This window comes from Penicillium canariense (assembly GCF_028826845.1).
Source record: "Penicillium canariense strain IBT 26290 chromosome Unknown utg000001l_segment0_segment0, whole genome shotgun sequence".
Lineage (NCBI taxonomy): Eukaryota > Fungi > Ascomycota > Eurotiomycetes > Eurotiales > Aspergillaceae > Penicillium > Penicillium canariense.
In genome coordinates this window covers 7258867-7278489 of record NW_026622728.1, presented here as the reverse complement: position 1 = coordinate 7278489, position 19623 = coordinate 7258867, and the positions used below count along the sequence as shown (strand labels likewise).

Below are 19623 nucleotides of genomic sequence, written 5' to 3'. Positions count from 1 at the left end.
TGGTCAATTGTCTGCTGGGGACAGTGACTCTCTTTGAGAACGTGACCGATTTGGGCTCCCACTGAGGTACCGCGTTGCCTCCCACTTGTAAAGTGGTTTGCTGCCTTCTCGACTAAGATGCTTCAGAGATGCAAACAGCGGACCAGGGAGCGTTACTTGAGAGTCAGGAAGGCAGATCGCTTAATTCACAGATGTTAATATCCCGCTATCACTGGCACCGTTGTTTAGGGCCTGAGCCATCTTATCAATGCTCAGCTTAAGGAGATGGCCGACGAGGCGCAGATCCAGAAGATCTTCTGGAAATTCGAACCACTTGGGCCATGATCTACTTCAACGATAGTTGAAATTGTCAAAGCACGTCTTCATGTCACAATGGCTGTCTTTATAGTCAAATTCTATGGGCATTATGCTCCAAAGAAACTAATTATGGGCAAGGTAACACGCGGCAACATGGATGAATAGCACTGATAACCATCCTTATACTGAAAAAGGATTCCTTCGCATCAAGCCTTTTCTATAGGGAGATCCGTCGTCTCCACATGCTTCTCGGCACGATCGAATGCTTCATCAGATGCGGTTTTAGACTCCACAGCATCTGCGTCTTCTCCGAGAAGTGCCAGTAGACCAATTTCTCGCTCAATGCGGCGCTTATGCTGCTCATCAGCAGCGGCGATACCGATCACACCAAACAGTTCGTCCATTTCTTCGAGAGTGCGGCCTTTGGTCTCGGGAACAAAGAACCAGACGTAGACAGCACCGATCAAGGTGATGACGCCGAAGAAAATGAAGGCGCCAAATTGCGTCTTAGAGATGAATGGCGAGGTGGCCATGCCGACAGCAAAGTTGTTAAGCTAGTCACAAAAATTAGCATCCTGAATGATTGCTGCAATTTCACGCAAAAGGTCTTACCCAGTTACTGCTGCCACCAAGAGCGACACCCTTCGCACGCATCGATAGTGGGAATACCTCCGACACGACGATCCAGGCCACTGGGCCCCAAGAGTAACCGAAGTTGATACAGTATATCCAAACAAAGACCACACCTGCCCACGCAGCAGACTTATGGGTGGCGAAGTCATCCTTGAAAGCTCCGATAATACCGGCGACAATGAAGTGGCAGGATGCCATGCCGATAGCACCGGCGATCAGAATACTCTTTCGTCCAAACTTGTCCACCCAAAGGACCGCGGGGATTGTGAAAACAAACTCCATAATACCTACAACGCCGGTCGCAAGAAGATCAATAGTGTTACCCGTCAGTCCAATTCCTTTAAAGATGAAGGGCCTGTAAAGTTATCAGTAAACATGTAGAGCGAGCCAGGATAATCTCAACTTACGCGTAGTAGTTGATGGCGTTGATTCCGTTCCACTGTTGGAAAACCATAATCAAGCACTAAGAAGCATTCATAGAATTAGCATGCATCATCTCACACCCAAGCGGCTTATTGGAGCACGTACAGCAACTGTTGAACGCTTGAACAGGGACGGGTTGGTGACAAGCGACTTATAGTCGTTGATGAGAATCATAAGTCGGCTCTTCCGAGAGCCATCCTGATATTGAGGGTACTTCCTTTCAGAAGTCTCTTTTTCGAAAAGATGCATCGCTTTGACCTCCAGAAACTCGATACGCACTCCCATATCGTCTGGCGACTTATTACGCAGCCAGGCTAAGACTTTCAAGCATTCCTCTTCGCGGCCCGTGTTCATTAAATGACGAGGAGATTGAGGCATAAAGACGGCCATTCCAATACCCAGAACAATGGCCGGAGCCAGCTGGATACAGACAGGAACCAGCCAAGCTGCTTTGGACTGGGTCTCGCCAGTACCGCCAATGAAGTTGCAGCCATAGCCAATCCAGAAACTGACCATGATACCAAAGGTGATAGCCAACTGTTGAACGGCGACCAGTGATCCACGGATCTCAGGAGGGGACTAAAGATCTGTCAGCTCATACCCGTGATTTGATACCAGGTGTCCCCCATATTGAAACGTACCAACTCCGCATTATACAAGGGCACGATCATACTCAAGCTGCCAACACCCAGACCGGTGACGAATCGACCACCAAGAACGTAGCTAACAGCTTTGGTATTTGCCTGGACTATCACACCCACACAGAAAACAGCGACCGCCAGGATTGTAGTTTGGCGGCGGCCAATTGCGTCGGCAAGCCACCCATTCAGCAAGGTGCCCACCCATGCTCCGAGCTCGAGAATTGCAGTTGTGATAGCCTGTTTAGCACCCGTCTCGGCAGCGTAACCTTGGATCTATGTGGCTGAATTAGCACTGCCAAGGATGGATTTGAATTTCGGGCGCCTCTCGTTCAGACTAACCTCCTTCTGGAATGAGTTCATTGTGAGAATTGACGAGAACATTCCTTGATTATCTTTTCCCTAGTCAGTGACATACAAAAAGTGGTTTCCCCAAGAATCTGGAACAGTAGCCAACTTACAGCCGTACACGAGACCTCCCAGAGATGCGAACAACGCGATCATAAAGGTTCTTCCATTGCTGACAAGCCCTTTGAAGCCAGGCTCGCCGGCGAACTGCCGACGCTTAGCAGACAATTCATGGGTGACGCCGCTAGGAGCCATGATGAGAAGTTGTCGTATGTCAGACCCCAACTGGCTGTCAGACTGATATTTCTCAAAAGTAGAAACCGACGCGCTACAGGCTTATAAGGGGGGGCATTATGGGCCTATTTGGGCCTCCGGGTAACACGCGATGGGCCGAGCAAAGCGGATAAGACATATCCCCCGTCTTTTGGGATCCTGGCTATTAACCGGACCACTCAGATCTGACCATCGCTTGAGTTGTGCCGGTGGACAACATGCGACGGTGGCATCACGCTTGAGCCATATTGGTCGCCTTGGAGGACGATCATCTGGCGATTGGTCGACAGGGGACTCGGCCCCCCAGTGGCTCCCGCGGGGAAGCTTAGATCCCGGGGTTATGCCGCCTTTTGCCTCAATTGCACCCCCCGATCGTCTCCCGGGTATTACCCCGGACCTAATTTTCTATTTTTTTGCCTGTACTCCGTACTCTCAAAGGATTCGGGAAATAACAGCGCAATAAGCCCTTGACAGTAGTATTTTTGGGCAGCCAAAAATGCGTGGACTACCACTGCATCAAAACAGGCTAAGACGCCTACCCGGGCCTAACACGTCACAAATGCGGGATGATTTCGGTCCACGTATTTAGCCTATTTAAACCCCAAACATACCATGTAATCTGGCAGCGGTAGGATAGTACGCGTGTTCACCATATGAGTGGAGAAAGAGCTTGCTCTTGCTGTTTATCCATAAGCTTGACCGAGTCTAAAGGCGAACAGTTATTTACGAAACAGAATATTTCATTAAATAGTGACCATCTTACCCACGCATGTGTCTTATTAAGTACATGCTATATATAGGAGCTTCTTGAGACATCTTGCTATCTGGGACCACCGCGCCGCACCTGATTATGCTCGCTCACTGTCATAGACTCACTGTCTGCTTCATAGCACTCATATCTCCGGAGATTCTGCAGTGGTTTCCCTTCCCAAAGGCCAAGCCGACTGATAGGGATAATAGCATTATCTGAAACCGGACCCACGTCACGAATCACGCCAGGAATCTCGTCAAGCTCCTTGATGTCCTTTATTTTGCGCGCAACAAACATTGGGAAGACCCCTTCCCCTAATGCAGCACCGAAGCGCAGCATGGCAAATGAGTCAAGTCGGTGCGTCCAGCGTGGGGTCAGACTCCCGTACCAAGAGAGTGCACATAGGAGGAAGAGATATGGACCCAGAAGTATGGTGACTACAATAAGGCCGGCCAGACTAATATTTGGAACTTCCGTTTCAGACCCAAAATCTTGATAAATTGCGTATGTGGGCTGCATGGATTCAACCCATTGCTTGTTGGAAAGAAACGCGGCTGTAGTGAAGATATTCGGCATATTCCATGCGGAATTGTACATGCCAGAGAGCCAATCGGACACCAGGGAGTGGGCATTGGTATAGCGGGAATAGTAAGAGCCGAGGTGGAGTGAAATGCATGTGTCTCGCGGAGTGTAGTGCGACTGCTCGGCGTAAAACAGGTTCATCAGAGGCGCAAGTTCAATACAGACGCTTTTACCGTTGTAATTGCTGTCATCCTGGTCAAGAGCGGAGTCGTGAAGGTTTGTTTGGATGACGTTGAATGAAGCAAAGAATGTGTCCAAAAAGGAACCTGGGCCAAATAGGGCAAGTGCCGATGTCAACAGGGGTCCCTTGTTGTCAATCCATAACGGCGTCCACGGAACAGTCTGAGATATGTAGTTGGTTGCGTTTCCGATGGCGGTATCTTCCCGACGCACTCGGTGGAGCCAATACGGATCTCGGTTGACCTGTCGCATGCAGTTTGTGCCACAACCAGGACTTGGATCGTTCTCGAGCAGCGCTCCCGGTGTTCCATTGTTCATGTAGTTGGGTAGCTCAAAGTAGCCAGCAGTCGTTCTCAGATTTATTTCATACAATGCGCCGTCGGCTGGCATGCCTTTTATTGGATAAGTCGGATCTTGGATAGATATGTTGAGATAGAGTGACTCGGAAAACTCTTGACGATTTCGGGTCTCTGACCAGGGCGAGCGGCTGGTGACATTGGGCATACAAGCGGTAAGTGCCCATACTTGCGGTGAATATCCGTTGACCGTCAGTGATGAGTAGTTAGCGAAAAATGCGTCAGAAGCTGTGTCACACTCGGACGGAAACTCGTCGACCTCAATAGAGCGAGACGAAGCAGTTGAGTTGATACGCATGGCAAATTGGCGGAGTACCCCTGTGTGGAAGCCGCTGGGGACTTGGGCATAGAATGGGTCGGTCATTGCCGAAAAGTTCTCAAAAGTTGAAAGCTGCGGTCCTTGCTGGCCTTGCCAAAGCTGTGGCTGCCATGTATGTGTGTCTGCACTGAGAAGAGCCCCGCGAGTCTTAACGACGTCGCTGCCACTGGTCGAGTCGTAGTAAGATGATGGACGAGAAAGGTCGCCCACCACGCCCATGTCATTGGCGGACACTGGAGTATGGATAGTTTTGGGGTTGACCATAATAGACTGTATTGGGTAGATGATGGCGCCAAGGAAGTGGAGCGTGATTGCCAGGAGTAAAAGATGACTGCCATGTTGTTTCCAAGCACCGCCACATACATCGAGGAGTAACGAGAAATCCAACCACCGACGGTCTGCTAGGGTCATGACTTGCCGCATAGTCAATCCCATACTATCCTTCTGCTGCTGCACAAAGATGACCGCGGCATGGGCACATACGGCCGATGTCCATGGTAGAATTATCACGCTGAGAATAGACTGAATGACTCTAGCTGAGCGGTAGAGACTCGCATCCAGGCCGTAGTCAAGATGCTTCGGATATTGGTGTAACTGACTCGTATTTGCTTCCCAGGAGCGGGTGCTGACAGGGCGGAACGACAGAATCACGAGAATCACCCAAGAATAGATTGCCAGGCCTGCAAAGAGAAGAGTGAGAAAGGTGATCAATCCCGAACGATGGAGCGTTGTGCTGTGACCACGCCCTATCGACTGGTTTCCCGGAGTGGCTCTTGAGTATGCTGGAAGTTCATATTGCTGATCATTCTCAAAAGCAGGTTCACGCGGCAGATGACGAGAAGCATGCCTCGGCGCCTCGTCCTGGCTGCTGTGTCCAGAGTCCGACTCCGTTGGGGGCCTTGAGAGACGCTGCAAATGGATCGCACTGTCGTTGTCCGCCATCAGTTGTGTGAAATCCGGGTTATGTCCACTTGTCTGAGTCGCAGAAATAAAATCAATGAAGAGGCGACCAGGCTCTTGTTTAAAAAGGGCCATTAAGAGCCGCGATGGGACGGTGCCCTTCGGGTAGTAGTCCTTGGGGCTGAAGGAAACCCCACACCGGCGGTAACGGGAGACCCCAGGAACCTAGCCAGTTACTGTGTCTCATGGGCGAGACTAATGAGGCGCTACCAAACCACTAGAAATTGCCAGCTTGGCGAGTGGCCTGTGCCAACGAACAACGCGGAAATTTGAGACTCGGCAATCCCCGAAAGTTTTAATAGACATCTCGATTGCCGGCTTGAGGTCAGATCAGTGCCTCTCAATAGCTCAAATGAATGTCGAAGAGTACTCGAGGCTAAATGGACAAGACTCTGTGTGAAGGAAGTAAAGGAAATCTCTATAAAATAGGGTCGGGATGCCCGGGGGGGGGGAAACGGGGGGGAGAAAGCACAGCCCGGCCAATTAAACCTCGGGGCCAAATCAGGGTCCGCCTTTTCAGGCTTGTCGAATTGCGGGGCCGGAGTTATGGACGTACCAATGCGACCCTGAGCGGGTATTGCAAAGTACTGAAGCTAGCGACTACTGCTGTCCGGAAGGGAGAGTATATAGAGGGACACACGTTTGTTTCTCGGCCCATACCCGAAATCACTCTAATCCGAATTGGGTTACTCTACAGTATAACAACGGGTGCTGAACGGTATCCTGTCTCAGACCGTACTGTATTTGATTTCAGCGTGCAATGAGTCATCACAAGGTCCTCGAGGGAAACCCGATCTCCCCTGGCGAAAGTAGCTGAATTGTGACTCACTTTGAAATTGTATATTTATTGAACAACTCAACTGGCGTCATCGCGATTGCCCCCTGTACTTCACATACTCGCAATCGATCCGGATGTCAATACAGACTTCTGTTTCAGTGGTGCCCGCAGCCCTTCGGCGCGGCGACACGATCGCCTTTGTCGCTCCCTCCGCACGTCTCAACCATATCTTCCCCCTACGCATTGTCCGAGCACGCGCCTTTCTCGAAGCACAAGGATTTCACGTACGCGAGATCTACTCACCCGAGCTTCCTACAACCTCGTTTCGTGCTGTTATCAAGACAAGAGTGGATGAACTACATGAGGCTTTTCAGGACGATGAAGTGCGCTGTATTATATGCTGTATTGGCGGGCTGACTGCCAATGAGATCCTGCCCCATCTTGACTACGAGTTGATTCGTGAGCATCCCAAGATTTTCATAGGTAGTTCGGACATTACATTGTTGCATCATGCGTTGCTTGCTGGTGCTGGGTTACGGACTTTCTATGGACCAAGTGCAATTGTGCAGTTGGGTGAATATCCTGCCCCGTTGGACTTTACTTGGGAACATTTTCTTCGTGTATTAGTTGCGGAAGAGGGTCAGAACAATACACTCAGACAAGAACTGGGGCCCATGCCTCGGGCGGCTCATTACACTGATGAGTTTATCGACTGGTTCGGTGAACCTGGCAACCTCCGCGCTCGTGAGACTAAACCAGCTCCTGGGTGGAAATGGCTTCGACTGGGTCGAGCACAGGGCCGTATCTTCGGCGGCTGTTTACCCAGCGCCTTGCAGCTATTCGGCACACCATGGCAAGTCTCATATAAAGGCCGGATTTTACTGCTCGAGCTCCCTGAAGGCTTGCAACCCGACAGTCCCTGGCCATTAGAACTGGTTCGCTGGAACCTGGCGGATTTAGGAACACGAGGTGTGTGGGACGACATTACGGGATTAATCCTGGGCAGACCGTATAGACACACAGAGGAGCAGGCGGCTGAGTGGGAGAAGACGGTGCTTGAAATCACCGAGGGCTATGATTTTCCTATTCTTGCTGGTGTGGATGTGGGGCACACCGATCCTATGTTGACGGTGCCGCTTGACGCATTGTGTCAGCTGGATAGTGAGAAGGATGAATGGTCTATTTTGGAGAGAGGGGTCGAAAACAAATAGACGCAGATTAGCATCTAGCATTAATTTATAAAGCCAGAGCCTTCTCACCAACATGTTTGAATCCAGAGCGGTCACCTTGCAGCGTCAAACCCTTCCCCATCTCTCCCAGGATTAGCTGAAAACGGAGAGCATGGCGCTTATAACACTAACCACTGTCCAGGTACGAACTGGTTTAGTTTCGGGTACCGACTGAGAACAATGCGTGTGTCCATGTCCAAGAGGGAAACTGTTTTCAACTCTCACTGTACAACCTGACTAGTACCCTGCCAAGCCATCGAGGCTTCAAAGAACTGGAAGATCGCCCTTAAAAACACGACATCCAGGACTAGGTTTACCGGGAAATATATAAGCACAAAATCACAAGCCAATCGACAAGGGCAATACTTGGTTCAGGCGAGACGTCCCCTAGATTCTGTTGCACACAGGTGCTCGTTCGAGTCGAACGAAGCACAGAACGATTTCCCCACCCCAAAGGGTCAGTGAAACCAACCATAGTGTTAAATCTTTGCGACTAGAGAGGGTTCTGGTAGATTAATTGTCTCTCATCTTGTGCTGTGACCCAAGAATAGGTACCAGTAACATTCGGATTTTAGGCCTGTTGTGGCGTGGCCATCTTTCAATAGACTCAGATGGACTCGGCCAGCGTTGTATCTGAGATTGTGAAAATAGGGTCTATTGTGATTCAGGAAAGCCCTGAAGAGCCGTCATAGACCCAAATTTCCTAGCTCATCTTTGTCTGCAAATTATTTTTTCCCACAGCTAGGACAGCCCCTTCCTTTGAAGAAACTAACCCACCTTGTCTAGTTGCAACACCAATTCATACAAGCTGTTTTTCGAACAAGGAGATTTTCCTAACTCTTAAAAGCATCACTAGACCATGTCACGCCTCGCAAGACCTTGTGAGTGAAAGGGCACCCTATAGAAAAAAGTGGAGCCGCGGCCCAGTGAAAAAATAGCCAAGGCTTACATTAGCAGGCTCACTCTCTAATGCAAAGATCAGCCGGATCTTCGTCACTCTCGTCACTGCCTCACCACTGCACCTTCGTTTCGCTAGTTGCATGATTATTGCATGTCGTATATACCCATGATTCATCTGACTTTCTTTTTGCACCTTTAATACCATCTTTGGTGCGCTTCATCCGGAATCGGCCTCCTTTCCCTTCCTGCCCGGCTCCAATCAGACATGTCTGACGACGAGGATTACTACGAATGGGAGGAGGAATATCTCCTTGAGGATCTTGTGCCGGACCTTGTGGTGAGTATCTGTCACTTGTGAACACATTATCTTGGTAGAAGCGGCCACGCTAATCAGATGGCTGGTATGCGCAGGACGAACTCGCCCAAACCTCATACTACGAAGCCGCCCTGTACGAGGACCCGGGGATTGACGTTGAGGAATATTTTAGCGACTGGGAATACTATTCAGATGACTACCATGATGACGACCCGACCGTGAAGCAACACCCGGTCGTCGCGAAAGCGGTTGGTGCCCCAGCGAAGACACGCCGAACACAACATGGCGCGCGAACGAACAACCGAGTCTCCCGACCGCAGTCCTCCCTGGTGCCCGATATCACGTCGTTTCAAGGGGTGATTTGGCGGACACCGAATATGGAGACGGACCAGGATATTGCGGTGCAGATTTACGAGCCAGGAAACGGGGATAAGGTGGCGCTACTGGAGAACTGGCGCGAGATTTTCAAGTCCGCGCAGCCCGCACTGGATAAGTCGCGGCTGCGCAAGCGACGGACAACGGACACGCCATCGGTAGAGCCAGACCTTGCGGATGACGAGTTCCCTTGTGAGGATGAAGAAGAGGACAGCTCCGACCAGATGTCCGACATCTTGTCTCTCGACCATACAACTGAGAATGGCGATGCAGGGGATGCCTCGAATACAACGCCGGAGTTGGTTCAATCCCCCGAAGAGGCGCCAACCCCGATGGAGACGGCGCCTCCGAAGAGAGGCCGCAAGCGAAAGGCTGAGGTTCCTCCCGAGGAGCCCAACAAGGATAACTCCCGTGGCGATTCAACTCGGACTCGGACGAAACGAGTCGCTTCGGCAAAGGGGGATGGGAAGTCGGCAAGGTCCGACATTTCGTCTGGTCCAGTGCGGAGGTCCGCAAGGCCGAAGAAGTAAGCTTGATTGCTGCTGGACGTGAGCTGAATTGGGTTCCCTGTATCTAAAATGTAAAAGCTCTCCTCATGACATATAATGAATTGAACGGAAGAGGAAATGCATCTACCCTCTACAAAAGCTGATGGAGACTTACGTAAATTGTTACATTTGACATTTATATGCGCCCATCATTTGCGCTGTAGAGATCTATTACGCATACTCCTTATTGAATGCACGGCCGATCACCATTCGTCGGATCTCACTCGTGCCTGCTCCAATCTCATACAGCTTCGCGTCTCGGAGCAGACGTCCAGCTGGAATCTCGTTGATGTATCCATTTCCACCCATCAGCTGGATCGCGTCCAGTGAGCACTCGGTGGCACGCTCAGCGGCATACAGGATTGCGCCAGCGCAGTCCTGAGTTCGGATGACCACCGGGTGAGGAGATACTGCGCCATTGTCAACCTCCCGCGCAGTAGCGTACGTGTATGCCCGCGAGACAGCCAGCTTCGTGTACATGTCCGCCAGCTTGCCCTGGATCAACTGATTGTGAGCAATGGGGATGCCGAACTGCTTTCGGACGTGGGTGTAGGGAAGAACCAGGTCAAGGGCGGCCTGCATGATGCTAGAGAAGGATGTCAGCGTTTAAACAGTCATATTCTGCGGATCCATGGCAGCATACCCAAGTGGCCCTGCACTCAAAACCAGCCTTTCCAAATCAAGGCCTTCCATTAGAACTTTGACACCCTTGTTCACTTCTCCCAGGAGGTTTGCTCGCGGAACAAACACATCCTCGAAGACAAGCTCGCCGGTGTTAGAGCCGCGCATTCCAAGTTTGTCCAACTTGCGCGCACATGAAAAGCCCTTGAAGTTCTTCTCAACCACGAAAGCGGTGATGCCCTTGGACCCCTTCTCAGCCTCGGTCTTGGCGTACACGACGATAAAATCCGCGTCAGGACCCTGTGCAAGCATGGTGTTAACACTGGAACTATAGCCTCAAGGCAACAATACCACTTGCATTGGTGATCCACATCTTGGTTCCATTGAGCAGCCAACCACCATCAACTTCCTTCGCGGTAGTCTTCATGCTGACCACATCGGAGCCTGCTGAGTGCTCCGACATAGCAAGAGCACCAATCTTATCACCAGAAAGCAAACCTGGTAAAAATCGTTCTTTCTGTTCGGCTGAGCCATTTAATGAAAGTTGGTTCACGCAGAGCTGCGAGTGGGCAGCGTAGGATAGGCCGATGCTTCCTGTAGAAACGTGACCAGGTTAGAAAATGACTTAGAAGAACGGCCTCAGACCAGATTGGAGGTGTTTCTACCAGATGCCCGGCTCAGTTCTTCCATCACAATACAGTGGGCCTGGTAGCCCATTCCCAATCCACCGTACTCCTCATTGGCGGTAACTCCAAGGAATCTGCAGTGTCGCAGGCTAATTAGTACTCTGGAAAGCTGACGGCAGAGCAAAGTTTAAGCGGAAGGGAGATTCTACCCAGCATCGCCCAACTTCTTCCACATGTCCGCCGGGAACTCATTCAGCTCGTCCGTGCGCTGGGCAACCTCGGCCGGGATCTCTCGTCCTAACTTCGTGTCAGTATTATTCAAGAAGAGAGAAAGACATGATTACGTGTAAAATCTTGGACTCGCTCTCGAAGTTCCAAAATATCGTCTTCAGTGGGGGGTTCAAAGCCCGCCGGGTGCTTCGTTGACAGGCCGCGCGCAAAACCTGGGGAGAATGCGGGGAAAACCGCGCTCCGCCGTAGCGAGCGCGCGGACGTGCGGAGGAGGGAGAAGGAGGCCATTGTAGGGTGTTGCTACAGGCGGCTAAAGTGTGGCAGGGGGAATTAGAGGGTCGTAAAAGGAAACTTGGGCGGCCGTGGAGGTTATTTAAAACATGCGGAGACGGAAGGCGGCATCCCTCGGCGCGGAGAGACCGCCCGCAGTGTGTCGCAGTATACAGCAGATAGTGAGTGGCATTGCATGTCCTCAATACTCTCATTTCTCCACGCATTTATCAAGTCCCGGGATGCGCAGTCTTTACTCCATATCCCACATGAGATTTATTCTACTGTCAACTTCTCATTGCAACTTCTTTTACTGATCCTCTTTCGCTGCAATCCAGCTCTATCCCATCTCCGCTGGAGGCGGTGCTGGCAGTCTCGGGTAGAAGCGGCAATCCGCGCATCTCCGCACGATCTGGGGAACTTGGAGCTTGGCTCTCCCCGCCTTCGAATCCCTGGCCGCAACACTCTATTCAAATACTGTTTTCCGGTCATGATATGAGCTTCTTGTCATTCAGACCTTCTAGCCCAATCTGTGTGATTAACCTCTCGACAACTGCCGGCTCCTCAACTCATGCTCCCCGCAATGCGCGCCCCCTCCTCGCTCGTCCTTAGGAGCTTGGGCTCGCGTACTGGACCACGCAACTGCCGTCCAGCACACTTCTCTGTGACAAAGGGTCTTGTTCGGATATCCTCAAGGACAGTCGCCAGCTATACTCACCCCCACCATGCCTCCGCTCTCTCCGTGCTTCCCACCGCAGTGGACACCTCATCGCCCGAGTACCGGGAGAACAGCCAGCAAATGCAGGAACTCCTAGACCGCATGAGTGGTCTCCATGCCAAGATCTCTCAAGGTGGCCCACAAAAGGCCCGCGATAAGCATGTCGCCCGTGGCAAGATGCTGCCTCGTGACCGAGTCTCAGCGCTGATCGACCCGGGCACTTCGTTTCTCGAACTGTCCCCGCTCGCGGGCCATGAGGTGTACGAAGGGGAGGACGTTCCAGCCGGCGGTATCATCACGGGCATTGGTACGGTTGAGGGTGTCAACTGCATGATCGTGGCAAATGACAGCACCGTCAAGGGCGGCACATACTACCCGATCACGGTCAAGAAGCATCTTCGCGCACAGGCAATCGCCCAAGAGAACCGACTGCCCTGTATCTACCTCGTCGACTCGGGCGGCGCCAACCTCCCCCATCAGGCCGATGTTTTCCCAGACCGCGACCACTTCGGCCGTATATTCTTCAACCAGGCGCGCATGAGTTCTCTTGGCATCCCGCAGTTGTCTGTTGTCATGGGGCCCTGCACTGCCGGCGGCGCCTATGTGCCTGCCATGAGCGATGAGACCATCATCGTCGAGAACCAGGGAACTATCTTTCTGGCTGGTCCGCCACTCGTCAAGGCCGCTACGGGTGAAATCGTTTCTGCTGAGGATCTGGGCGGAGGTGAATTGCACTCTACCATCTCCGGCGTGACAGATTACTTGGCCGTCGATGATGCCCACGCCCTCATTCTCGCCCGCCGCTCAGTCGCCAACTTGAACTACCCTCCTACCAATATTTCGCAACCTCTTGAAGATTCCGTAGTCAAAGAACCCCTCTACGACCCTGCAGAGTTGAATGGCATAGTTGGGACAAATCTCCGCCGCCAAATCCCTGCGCACGAGGTCATCGCACGTATCGTGGATGGCAGCGAATTCGCCGAGTTTAAGCGCGACTATGGCACCACGCTGGTAACAGGATTCGCCAAGATCCACGGCCACCGTGTTGGCATTGTCGCTAATAATGGTATTCTGTTCTCTGAGTCCTCGCTCAAGGGAGCGCACTTCATCCAGCTGTGCGCTCAGCGACGCATCCCTCTCGTCTTCCTGCAGAATATCTCAGGCTTCATGGTCGGCGCCGATGCCGAGAAGGGCGGTATTGCAAAGAATGGCGCGAAGCTGGTGACGGCTGTCGCGTGTGCCGACGTGCCAAAATTCACCGTGGTGTTTGGCTCGAGCGCTGGTGCTGGTAACTACGGCATGTGGTAAGTCTTTTCCTCCCTCCCTTGAACTTGTATTCTGAGCAGTGTCTGATACTGTTATTTATAGTGGTCGTGCCTACTCCCCTCGCTTGATGTTCATGTGGCCTAACTCCAAGATCGGCGTTATGGGCTCCGAGCAACTCTCCTCCGTAATGGAAGCCGTCGGAAAGACGACAGACCCAGCATTGAAGGCTCGTATTGACCACGAATCAGAGGCAATTTTCTCATCCGCTCGTCTTTGGGATGATGGTGTAATCCCGCCAGCGCAAACAAGAAAGATGCTTGGGCTGGGCTTGGCCGCCGCTCTTGGTGGCAAGGAGGAGCCAGATATACAGACCCGGTTTGGAATATTCCGGATGTAGACAGGGTCCAAAGAAACACATAGATAGAGAAAGAATATCTAGGAAATGTATTCAAACAAGCATGCCATATCGTTCACCCTTCAAGGGCTAGAAAGAGAAAAACAAAAAACAAAAAGGACCTTGCATCTGAGAGCTGAATGAAAGTACGCAAGAAAGGTGATAAAAAAGTTTGCGTTCGAAGACCAGAGCTTTTATTTCATCGAAGACGGCTTTTGGGGCCTGATATGAACCAAAACTTTAAGTATATAAGATGGGAGGAAATACAGCAGCGCTGAATTCCGTACACGAAGGAAAAAAATGAGAAGGGACAATGGTGTATGGGGAATGGACAGTGTTAGAGAATTTAGGATGGATGGTATAATGTGATGAGAGGCGGCGACGCGTCGTTCTATCAAGAGGCGCAGATGCATGGGAAGCGAAGAAAGTATATCATGAGACACGTCAAAGGTGCGTGGAGGCGGAGGCAGGCGTGACTTAGAATGGCTCGGAAAGAGAGCATACGAGCCCGAGACAAAGATCATAAAGAGGCGACGTTCATCGTTCAAAGGATGACACATGGAGAGCGTCGGCGGCCCTGTGTTCTATTGTCTTTCTTCCGGTCGGAGCGGTTCGGGCCCTCGCGCTTGCGGGAATTGTCGCTGTTACCGCTGGACCCTTGGAGGTCCTTGCGGATGATCTGGCGGCAGAGGTCGACGAAGACTTCGTTCACGTTCGCGCGGCGCCGGGCAGAGGTCTCGTAGTAAGGGGCATTGCCCCAGTTTTGAGACAGCCCAAAGGCGCGGGCACGAGGCACGGCACGGTCTTCCTCGAGGTCGGATTTGTTGCCGACGATTACGAGGGGAACTTTCTCGTCGTCTTTGATCCGGATGATTTGTTCCCGGAGTTCAGAGAGTTCGTTTAAGGAGGACATGCTGGTGATGGAGAAGACGAGGAGGAAGCCTTGGCCTTGCTTCATGTACAGTTCTCTGTGTGGTGGAAGATTGGTTAATGCTAGTTCGATGTTGGCGAGGTGTGAAGATTTACCTCATGGCCGCTAGTAGTCTGTTAGCAAAAGAAGCAAGCATGATGATCGACGAAACTCACTGAATTGTTCCGTTCCAGCGGTGTCAAGACTGCACGACATAAGATCAGCCTCCTCGTATTCCCGCGCCAAAACCTTCGCATTAGGGAAGAATCGAAGAACCTACATCTCGAGTATGCATTGTCTGCCCTATTAACATTGCGTTAACAACAAACCATTGCCCACAGGTGTGCAGTTCACTTACATCTACCTCGATCTGTTTACGGTATGAGTCCTCGATGGTCGGGTCGTAGCTTTCGATCCAGACATTCTGGACGAATTGAGCTGTGAATTGATCAGTGTCTGAATTGGGTCGCAAGATACCCTTCATCCGCAAAAGCGCAGCCGGGAACACCGAGGGATGGATACCAGTCAAACAACTCTTTCCGACTCCACCTGCTCCCAGCACAACAATATGATATTCACGTCTGGATCACATCACAGTTAGACTCTGGCTGGCCGAGAACAACGACGGGGCCCGAGCAGCCCCGACGATTCACGACTTACTGGGGCCGCATTGAGAAGATCCCAAGGTATTCTAAGTAGACGTATGTCGAAAGGGGGAGGGAGTGAGATCGGCGAGATGCGAAACGAATAGCAATGGCGGAGCTAGATCGTGGCGACGTGGAGTTCGTGGAGCGTGGGTTGACTGCGTCGGACGCTGTCGAGCACCGAAATTCGGAATGGCCGTTTCAATGAGCACTGAGTTGTCTTTTCGAGTTGTATATTCCCGTCCGCACCGTGTACCGCGGCGTTGTACCCCTCAATGGTTGCACGGTCGTCCAGCTCCCTTGGGGGCCGATAGAAGAGTAAGGAGAGCAAGGGCCGAGTCGGTTACATCGGTCTTCCAATGGACGTGCCCCCTTCGACGCACGGACGTCGCGATCGTTGCCGTCGATTTGAAGGTCCACCGGGGAGGGGAAAGTACCGGGGGGGGGATTGGGTGCGTATGGAGGTGGAAGAGGGATGGATTGAGGCCGAGGAGCGACGAACAGGGGAGAGTTTGGATGTGGTGGGTTGTGGTGTGTTGTGCGGGACCTTGCGAACTTTAGCCTGGGCGGACCCAAAGAATGGCGGTTTGGCGTGTTAGGATGTGTAGAGGAAATCAGGGGATGATAAGACGAAACAATCCGGAGCGGGATTCGGTTGTTTGCTTGCAGCGTCCACCGTGCAACTCGTTCCATCACATCATTACACCTGTCCCTGGCGGTGAGTCGAGACCTTTGCGTCGGCGACTCCACAATGCCTTTCAATTCCCGCCTCTCTGCTGTTTACCTTAAAACAATCCCCACTCGCAAGAACCGCTAGGAGTGAAGAATCACGACGTGACAGCTATGAAGACTACGGAGGACTATAGGCCAAGTTGACAGGTCGTGTGGTGTTCTTCAATGTCAATTCCAGGGCGGGATCCTGTCTCCGTTCTGATTGTGGGTTCCTGGGTTCCTCGCCCACAGGGGCATTAGGCTGTTCCCCGTTTCCGCCCGCGTCTGTGCGCACGAACAAAGATAATAGCCTATTATGCCACCCATGCGGCAATGTCATTGATGTCAAGAACGATCTCTGTAATCGGTCCAGTAAACAATCGATCCTAGGGAGAACTAAAGGGGCCAAGACTGAACTCAGGAGACGAGACTCTCAAACATGGCGTGAATGTCAATTCACGCGGTAAATTAACATATCTGCCCTGATATTCCATAGCGAGAGAAGGAATCTCAATGCCTGTGAGAATGAGCAAGGACAGATGAGGCATAGGTGACTGGAAATCCAGTTGAAGAAGCAGTTTGTGGACTACCAATACCCGAAAACCTCAAGGCTGTGTCTCAGGATACTCGCCAGCAATGGAAAGAAAGTGGCTTGTCCCCAATTCGGTATAATGAAACGGATGAGTCTGACATACACAGAAGGAAAAATGTTGGCTTATGTTGGCTTCGAGGGTTTTGATGTCTTTGATCTCCCTGAGTGCACGCATTTCGTATAAGCCCGCCTTGGATTTGACGTATTTGTGGAGGAATGGAGGCTTTATTGTTCAAGTTGTGTAGACGCGAAGCTTTGAAGCGTTTTATAGCCCAATTTTCATTCGCACGATTCATAATTACTTTTCGGGTCGAACGAATCGTTCTACTGGTCTGGAAGAGTGGTACCGAGAACCATCAGGCTGTTGTAGAGGCGACTTATCTTTGATCCGGAATAGCTCGCCCAGCAGTACTGTATGAAGTCTTGCCGGAACTGTCTTCACAAGGGCGCCGAGGAGGTTGCCCCACGTATAGTCTCTCTTGATATGGCCTTGGTATTGTTAGAGAGGACTGCATTAATAACGCGCTTGCACCTTCTCCAGAAGACTTACTAGCTGCGAGTTAACATACGCCGACCTTTGCCAAGCTTTTTCGCTAATCGTGGTAATAGCCCAAGAGCCCATCAAGATAATCAATACTAATAGCCATCATCTGGTCGGTTACTATATAACTAGGTAGCTTCACGGGTTAGCAATATTCGGTCGGCCTGATCGGTCCCGTTCGGGGCGGGTCGAACAGCCCGATATGTCATGAGCGGGAGCCGTGCGGGACGCACCGCGTAAGCTTAGACCTGGGGCACCTGAAAGGAACCAGCTTTTCACCAGACAACGTATTCATTTTTCACGAAGTGAGGGTTTGTATAGATATGAGCTGAGGTGCTATTGCTGCTTGCAGGTCGTAGTGTGCACAATAGATCGGGGCCCTTTTTTGTTGGTGACACTGCACTTTTGAAATGCATGAGGCACACGAGACACAGCACAAACAGCACATGCAGGCTTCTCACAGGCCAGTTCCACCCACCGAGTGCCTAGGCTCCATCGTCCTATAAACTTTGTGACCACAACTCACATGGCGCTCGCAGATGATCGTAGGCCGAATACGTCATGTAATCACGTGATGCCGCACGGGCGAGGCCAGTAACCGCCGGCTTGACCGGTTACATTCTCACCATCCCTCGTTCTCATAGCTATCCTCGCCGTCGTCACCTCGAAGATATCGTGAAAATTTAAGCCACACTCACAAAATGGCCTCATTCCAGGATCGTGCCCAGCACGCCGTTGCTCAGCTCGACAAGGAGGTGTGTTGCTCCTGCTGCGATTGTGTGTGTCTCGGTTGCGCTGGTGCCTCTAGCTTGAGCCCTCGCCCTATTTGTGCGCTGCGTTGTGTGCAAACTCACCCAGCGTGGGGTTGTGAGGGCGCCAGCAACTGTTTATCATGCTCTCACTGTAGCCCGCCTCAGCGATGAAGCTTCATTCACTAACTGGCATTGTGTGCGATAGCTCTCCAAGTACCCCGTCCTTAACAACCTTGAGCGACAGACCAACGTTCCCAAGGTCTATGTCATCCTTGGCCTGGTCGGAGTCTACTTCTTCCTTGTCTTCTTCAACATTGCTGGCGAATTCCTCGTCAACTTCGCCGGTTTCCTCCTCCCCGGCTACTATTCCCTCCAGGCACTCTTTACGGCGGGTAGTGCGGATGACACCCAGGTGAGTGTTGTTTGCTGTTGATCTCAGACCTCTGGCCCTACCTTTCACAAGATACATTGCTAACTCATGACCGATGCTAGTGGCTCACTGTAAGTTCCCATGACTGTGTTTCCTGCCACCACTTGCTGCTGTTGCTGGCACAAGACACCGCACGGAGCCGGGCTTATCAGCTGCCACGTGACGACCTCCCCTGCACAGAACCACATGCCTAACTAATATCGCAATAGTACTGGGTCGTCTTTGCTTTCCTGACCGTTGTCGAGAGCGCCATCAGCGCTGCTTACTGGTTCCGTATGTGCAATTGAGCTTTGCTCCCAGCGCAAGAGTACCTGCTGACCCAAACCAGCCTTCTACTACATCTTCAAGTTCGTCCTCATCCTCTGGATGGCCCTGCCCCAGACCAGGTAAGTAGCACCTCGAGAATCCAAGTCTGCGAAGAAAATATTGACTGAATCAAACACAGCGGTGCCCAAATTGTCTTCCACTCCTTCCTTCAGCCTGTGGCCGGCCGGTTCTTCGCCCAGGGCAGCACCTCCGCCAACCTCCGCGCTCAGGCTGATGCCGCTGCCAACAAGGCGCACTCCACCTGAACAGTTTTCCCATGATGGATCCTAGCAGAGAATCGCCCCGATAAATGCAGTGTCGCCGTAACAGTAGCTAGCTCAGATGCAGGTTACGGGGCCTATCGATTCTCCGGGCCCGAACGGGTACCATTAGTGAAATGCTTGAGCGGCTTGAAGTTCTCATTTCCATGAACGCAAATTGGAAGTACGATCGCGATAGAGTGAAGGTGATTGGAAGGGAAGAGAGTGGGTCGAGGCCGGGGTGGATCTGGGATCGTGGGAGGTGGTTGCTTGAGTTGTTTGTGATTATCTCGTCTCATATCTGGAATAGTAGGGCTGTGGTTGGTTGATTTCCGTAATGTGTTACATTGTTCGCCTTGTGTGGAAGGCGAGGCTCGCATTCGGCTTTCCGATGTTTTCATATATAACGACATTTGCCACATAAATTTGAGTATTGCGTGGTCTA

The 19623-nt window shown here is 51.7% G+C and overlaps 8 protein-coding genes across 8 annotated transcripts; 4 read left to right on the top strand and 4 right to left on the bottom strand.

The window, feature by feature from the left end:
- Nucleotides 1-503: 503 nt before the first annotated feature.
- On the bottom strand, nucleotides 504-2594 carry N7482_002512 (uncharacterized protein; the record flags this gene model as incomplete). The annotated part of the gene is made up of 7 exons (XM_056684637.1): nucleotides 504-851; nucleotides 910-1285; nucleotides 1338-1393; nucleotides 1459-1932; nucleotides 1995-2267; nucleotides 2334-2386; nucleotides 2453-2594. The coding sequence occupies 7 exons, from the start codon at nucleotides 2592-2594 to the stop codon at nucleotides 504-506; spliced, it is 1722 nt and encodes a 573-aa protein (XP_056548243.1).
- Nucleotides 2595-3432: 838 nt separating this feature from the next.
- Nucleotides 3433-5742, bottom strand: N7482_002511 (uncharacterized protein; the record flags this gene model as incomplete). The annotated part of the gene is made up of 1 exon (XM_056684636.1): nucleotides 3433-5742. One exon carries the CDS (start codon nucleotides 5740-5742, stop codon nucleotides 3433-3435), a length of 2310 nt encoding a protein of 769 aa, XP_056548242.1.
- A 930-nt stretch (nucleotides 5743-6672) lies between these two features.
- Nucleotides 6673-7749, top strand: N7482_002510 (S66 family peptidase; the record flags this gene model as incomplete). The annotated part of the gene is made up of 1 exon (XM_056684635.1): nucleotides 6673-7749. The coding sequence occupies one exon, from the start codon at nucleotides 6673-6675 to the stop codon at nucleotides 7747-7749; it is 1077 nt and encodes a 358-aa protein (XP_056548241.1).
- A 1183-nt stretch (nucleotides 7750-8932) lies between these two features.
- On the top strand, nucleotides 8933-9888 carry N7482_002509 (uncharacterized protein; the record flags this gene model as incomplete). The annotated part of the gene is made up of 2 exons (XM_056684634.1): nucleotides 8933-9004; nucleotides 9079-9888. The coding sequence occupies 2 exons, from the start codon at nucleotides 8933-8935 to the stop codon at nucleotides 9886-9888; spliced, it is 882 nt and encodes a 293-aa protein (XP_056548240.1).
- Nucleotides 9889-10077: 189 nt separating this feature from the next.
- Nucleotides 10078-11672, bottom strand: N7482_002508 (Isovaleryl-CoA dehydrogenase; the record flags this gene model as incomplete). Its single annotated transcript, XM_056684633.1, has 6 exons — nucleotides 10078-10492; nucleotides 10550-10849; nucleotides 10899-11121; nucleotides 11193-11287; nucleotides 11363-11450; nucleotides 11498-11672. The coding sequence occupies 6 exons, from the start codon at nucleotides 11670-11672 to the stop codon at nucleotides 10078-10080; spliced, it is 1296 nt and encodes a 431-aa protein (XP_056548239.1).
- Nucleotides 11673-12237: 565 nt separating this feature from the next.
- Nucleotides 12238-14035, top strand: N7482_002507 (putative 3-methylcrotonyl-CoA carboxylase, beta subunit (MccB); the record flags this gene model as incomplete). Its single annotated transcript, XM_056684632.1, has 2 exons — nucleotides 12238-13676; nucleotides 13741-14035. 2 exons carry the CDS (start codon nucleotides 12238-12240, stop codon nucleotides 14033-14035), a joined length of 1734 nt encoding a protein of 577 aa, XP_056548238.1.
- Nucleotides 14036-14576: 541 nt separating this feature from the next.
- On the bottom strand, nucleotides 14577-15613 carry N7482_002506 (uncharacterized protein; the record flags this gene model as incomplete). Its single annotated transcript, XM_056684631.1, has 6 exons — nucleotides 14577-15000; nucleotides 15059-15068; nucleotides 15119-15147; nucleotides 15223-15245; nucleotides 15301-15523; nucleotides 15603-15613. 6 exons carry the CDS (start codon nucleotides 15611-15613, stop codon nucleotides 14577-14579), a joined length of 720 nt encoding a protein of 239 aa, XP_056548237.1.
- Nucleotides 15614-18131: 2518 nt separating this feature from the next.
- Nucleotides 18132-19184, top strand: yop1 (putative membrane biogenesis protein (Yop1); the record flags this gene model as incomplete). Its single annotated transcript, XM_056684630.1, has 6 exons — nucleotides 18132-18185; nucleotides 18388-18594; nucleotides 18675-18683; nucleotides 18822-18885; nucleotides 18941-18998; nucleotides 19058-19184. The coding sequence occupies 6 exons, from the start codon at nucleotides 18132-18134 to the stop codon at nucleotides 19182-19184; spliced, it is 519 nt and encodes a 172-aa protein (XP_056548236.1).
- Between the last annotated feature and the right edge of the window lie 439 nt (nucleotides 19185-19623).